Genomic DNA, 5,000 nt, shown 5'->3' on the forward strand with positions numbered 1-5,000 from the left:
TCTCTTTTATGTAAATCGTTAAGTTGCATTAAGAATATTAGAAAAAAGTTAGTCCTGTGGGTAACGGGGTTAAAAACAGGTTTACCTACTGAGATTATATACCGTACTTTAACAAATTCATTAACTAAGCCTGGACTTTGACGAAGAGTATCTCATTAAAATTAAAAAGGTTCCCCCTCACAGTATTTTCTCTTCTCTTTTTTTTTTTTTTCTTAATTCCTTTATAACAGTAATGGTGTGTGTGTGTGTGTGTGTGTGTGTGTGTGTGTGTGTGTGTGTGTGTGTGTGTGTGTGTGTGTGTGTGTGTGTGTGTGTTGCCAGAATATCTCGAAAAGTTGTGGATGAATTTTCACGAAACCCTCAAGAAATAACAACTATGTGGATGTCCAGAAGCCTGTTACTTTTGGTGAGGTTTTGATCAAAGATGACCGAATGCCAACCGCCACCTATTTTTCTCTCCGACAAGGAGAGTATGTTTTCACCCCTGTATGTTTGTCAGTTTGTTTGTCTGTTAGCAGCATTACCCAAAAACTAAAAGAGAGTTTTGGACCAAATTTGGTGGGTAGAGATCCCACGTCCCAGGAAACAATCGATTAACTTTTGGGACCGATCCGGATCGTATTACAGATACTGGATCTGGACTCATCAGTGATGAGAAAACGTAACCCGTTATGAAGAGTGGTTTGGAAAAGTGCGTTGCTCTTGGAGAGATGCGCTCCAGTGCGTGTCCGTCTAGTTTAATATAGATTGGCTTTTGTGAAACGCGGTGACTGAGTTCCTTAGAGTTTTGTGAATTATCTTCAAATTTATTATGGTAGGTGGGCGTGCTCACCATCCACTCACTCGATGTAGTGCTGCTCTCGGGTGGCTGTCCTTTCCGCTCTTCCTTCCTTCTTTCCTTCCTTCCTCTTATGTCCTTTCTTTCCTCTTCCTTCTGTCTGCGGGTGACTCTACACTGAGTGATAAGCCAAATAGTTTCCTGTACACCAGGTAAAGTAATCGGAGTGAAGATGTTAGCCCGTTCACTACCAGCACTTCTTTTCTCCCTTTTTCTCTTTTCTCTGCCCGTTTTTCTGTCGCCAGACGATTTATATTCAGCTTTACATCTTAATTACCGACGTTTTTATTCTTGCTGCCACAAGACTTTTCGTATTCATCTTAACCCTTTCATTACGAGGACTTTATTCATGCTGTCACCTGGCGATTTTCATTCACATTCAACCCTTTCACTACCAGGACTCTTGTATTCTCGTTCCTGCCAGACAATGACTCGCCTCCCTCCCCATTAATCACTCCACTTCAATTTGCTCTTTTCCACACACGCCCCTCACCCTCCTGGACCTTCAACCCATATAATAAAAGAAAAAGAATCCTCTCATCTCCCTAGCTCACCCCTTCCTCTCAGTCCATTTGTAATTTGTGCTTTTTAAAATTAATCTTTCATCATCCATTCTCTCCGCTTTCACTCATTTCGGTCTGCCCTTTCCATCATATTACACTTTGCTTCCACACCTCCCTCTCACAGTATCGTTTCTCACCCTGTCAGACCATTTCATCCCACTTATGGACCTCTGACGCTTCATTTCCAGTTTTTCTACACTTTTCTGGCCCCTAACATTCAAGGCCTAGTCTTCGCATCGGCAAAATCAGCACCGCTACAGTATACTTTTGATACCCATCTTCACCTGAACAGACAGTGATCTCTCCTTGCACTCGCTTCATAATTCCCATAATACTTTTGTCTCCTCCCTTATCATATGGCTCACACAGGTCTTTGAATTCTGTCTACTGTTGTGGTTAGAGAGGCTATCTGTTGCTCGAAATATCAGAATTACGATCTGCCAGCGACAGGAAACAGTACCTTATTATCTTCCACAAGACTCACAGACATTTCATAAAACATTTTACTTAATTAATACCATTACAACAGTCCTGAATAAGACATCCCTAGCTTGCATACATTATGGACGGTGGATATTAGCACCGAAGTGGCGACAAGAGGTGTGTGACATGTAGAAGGACTGGTGGGCTTCAGGGGAAGGACTGCGAGTTTACACTCAGAATCGGACAAATGAAAAGTCAACGAAACCAATTCACTTCCACCCGATCTTCATTTCCAACTACTATACTCTCATAACTTTGTTCACCTCTAGGCTAATCCCAGTCACCCTGAGTTTTATCACATTATCTCATTTTCTTCCCCTCACAAACTCTTCCATGTTCAGATAGAAACAGATGAAGTCTGTCTAGGTAGAAATTGGTAAATAAATTCAAGAAACGAACTGCTCTCAGCGGACAGTTCAGCATATATAAAAAGCTGATAGGCATACATAACCCGACTTCGTGAATTAGGACCCTGTTCTGCATAATATGAAACTCTGTCTTTTTTCCGACTCCTATTTCCTCTGTCTTTTTCCTCCTTAGCAATGGGGAACAACCGGTACTGTGGCAAGCTGGTAGCCAAGCAGACGGACAACGTTGTCATCTACGGCAGTCCGGTAGTGGACAGGAGTGAGCACTGCCAACACCACAGCAACCCCCTCAAGGCTGACAGGGGTTGGCACAGGCTGCAGTACATGTCCAAGGGCAGGGGGGTCACTCTCTCAGCACAGCAGCCGCCTAACTCTATCTTCGCCAGGAGCGTGAATGGCGTCAGGGGCAGAGGGGAGGGCGTCAACGTGGAGAGAGTGAAGCACTGCCCGGAGGAAGGGGTGAGCTGGGCTCCGTGTCCGTAAACTTTTTTGAGATAATACTACGGGGATGTTTGTTCGTTTATACTTTATTTCTTGTATACACTGCCAAACACTTCACAACCAAACTAGTGAAACAGTAAAAAATATACCATACAAAAAATTTACGGTTATACCCTTACAGCCGGCAGACGTCTTACTTAAACTAAATAAAATCGTCTGGCTTTGGTCAATGTACAATTTAAATGACGTGCGCAGGCTATAGGGGTTAATAGCTGTGGAGACTAATTCGCTAGGAAAACTACTTAAGATTCTTTATGCACATTCCCACAGATGTTTGGAAGATGCGTCCCCAACAACCAAAATAACGAAAACGAAATCCAGTCACCGATTAGTCCACTTTCCAGGGCATCTGACGACTACCTAGCTCCCTCCCTAGCCACCAGTATTCCCTTCAGGGGTACGCAAGTCTCTGTCCCTTCACTCGTAGGCAGCGCCATCCTCAGTGGTAGGAGAAACTGCCTGGAGAACCACAACAAAGACATGCCAACCCAAAGGTTCGACATGGAGATGAAAGTTTTTAATCAAGCCACTAGGAAAAGCAGTAGTCCAACCAAAAGCTTCAGCGAAACGAGAAGAGAAGACTTAGCTGAAAATAAAACCACGCTAACAGAAAGCAAGAGAGGAAACAACGCAACGGAGAGACAAAGAGAATTAAACGAAGCGGAGAGGAAAGAGGGAATAAACCCCGTGGGGAAACAAGAGCACAACGTAGACAAGGAAGAAAACAGAGCCGCCAGCTCCAACACGAGTGCTCCCAGGAACCACAACTGCCGCAGAAACAGCACTGACACGAAAAACAAAGCCAGCCCAGTAAACAGCAACTCAGAGGACATCACAGCCAGACGCCGCTCAAACAGCTCCTCGCACACTGTCCACCAGGCCATTGAGGAAACCCTAACTGCCGCCCTTTCCCAAAACTGCTCCAGTGACCAAATGGGAGTCAGCAGTCTCTACAAAATGCCACACGGGAGCACAGTCAGCATCACGCAGGAGATTATGCTATGATCTTCGTCTCGACAAAGCTAAATGGCTATGAAAATGGTTGATAGAAATGTGCGAGAAAAGTTAGTAATGAAGCAAAATGGTGGCTGATGAGTGTAAGTAGTACGGACTTAAAAAAATATATATATATTTGCAATGAAAAGAATGTGGAAAAAACACAAAAAAGATTGATCTAAGAATGTGATATACAATATGACATTAAAAATGTGTAAAATCTGAAAAACATATAATATGAACGTGATAAAGTAGCCTATGTGAAAAGCAAATGTTGAAAAAAAATATTTGAAACAAAGAATATGAAGAGGCTGATGATAAAAAAAAAGGATGAAAATAAAAGGAACACGAAACGAGGCTGATAAAAGAATGTGAAAAGTGGTCTGTGAAAGGTTGTGATAAAAAGGGAATGACGAAAGAATAAAAAAGACTGAAAAAGACTGACAGAAAAGAGATTGGTTAAAAAAATAAAAATAAAAAAAGAAACGAAAAACGATGATGATAACGTCTGAAAAAATAATACGAATAATAATGTAAGAACGTGCCAAAAAAGCGGGAGTGGAGGCTGATATAAGAGTGTGAAAAAAGTGGCTGATGAAAGTCACACCGTATATAAAAAGAAATGGGAAAAACAAAATCATGAATGATTATGAAAAATGGAATAAACGATGAATAACTATGGATGATAAAAGACTGTAATAGAAACTAACAAAGAGAAACAAAAAAAAAAAGATGTAGCTAAAGAATGTGATAAAAAGAGGTGAAATAAATAGCTTAAAGAGAAAGTTTGATAAAGAAATAAAATAGATATAAAATGAGGCTTAGAAATGGAACAATTGTGTCAGATGCATATTATAGAGAGAGTAAAAAAAAAAAAAATCAAGCTGGTGAAAATGAAAGCGAAGAGGAGCTGATGAAAGATATGAAGAAAAAAGTTGATAAAAAAGAATATTTAAATACCGTATCGCTTTACCCACTTACCTATGAGAGGTTCTTCCGAAGCTAATTTTAAATCGTGTGAAAGTAGCTACAGTCTCAGAACACTCTTATCCTAATGGCAGTGTTCACGGAGACTACTTACACCTGTCACTACAACAGGTGCAGCCAAACTGGGAAAAAAGTAATCAGTCGAAGGCGGCCCCAGTGCAAGGAAAAACTCCCATCCGAGTGAAAGGACTAACAGGCATGAAATTTTCACCACGAGACGTTCTTTTTTAAATTTTGTACCTGGCAAGAATAAATGGGAAAAAG

General features: G+C 41.3%; 1 protein-coding gene across 1 annotated transcript in view; it reads left to right on the top strand.

Annotated features, from left to right (window-relative positions):
- Positions 1-3,758, top strand: part of LOC145417551 (uncharacterized) — a 67,976-nt gene extending 64,218 nt beyond the window's left edge. The window contains exons 11-12 of the mRNA XM_080286260.1: positions 2,425-2,711; positions 3,024-3,758. Coding sequence (XP_080142386.1) covers positions 2,425-2,711; positions 3,024-3,758 — 1,022 coding nt within the window. The remainder of the gene's footprint in view (positions 1-2,424; positions 2,712-3,023) is intronic.
- Positions 3,759-5,000: the final 1,242 nt, after the last annotated feature.

The sequence above is a fragment of the Coenobita brevimanus genome, chromosome 110, assembly GCF_032717465.1.
Source record: "Coenobita brevimanus isolate Jiangsu-jjx chromosome 110, ASM3271746v2, whole genome shotgun sequence".
NCBI classification, from domain to species: domain Eukaryota; kingdom Metazoa; phylum Arthropoda; class Malacostraca; order Decapoda; family Coenobitidae; genus Coenobita; species Coenobita brevimanus.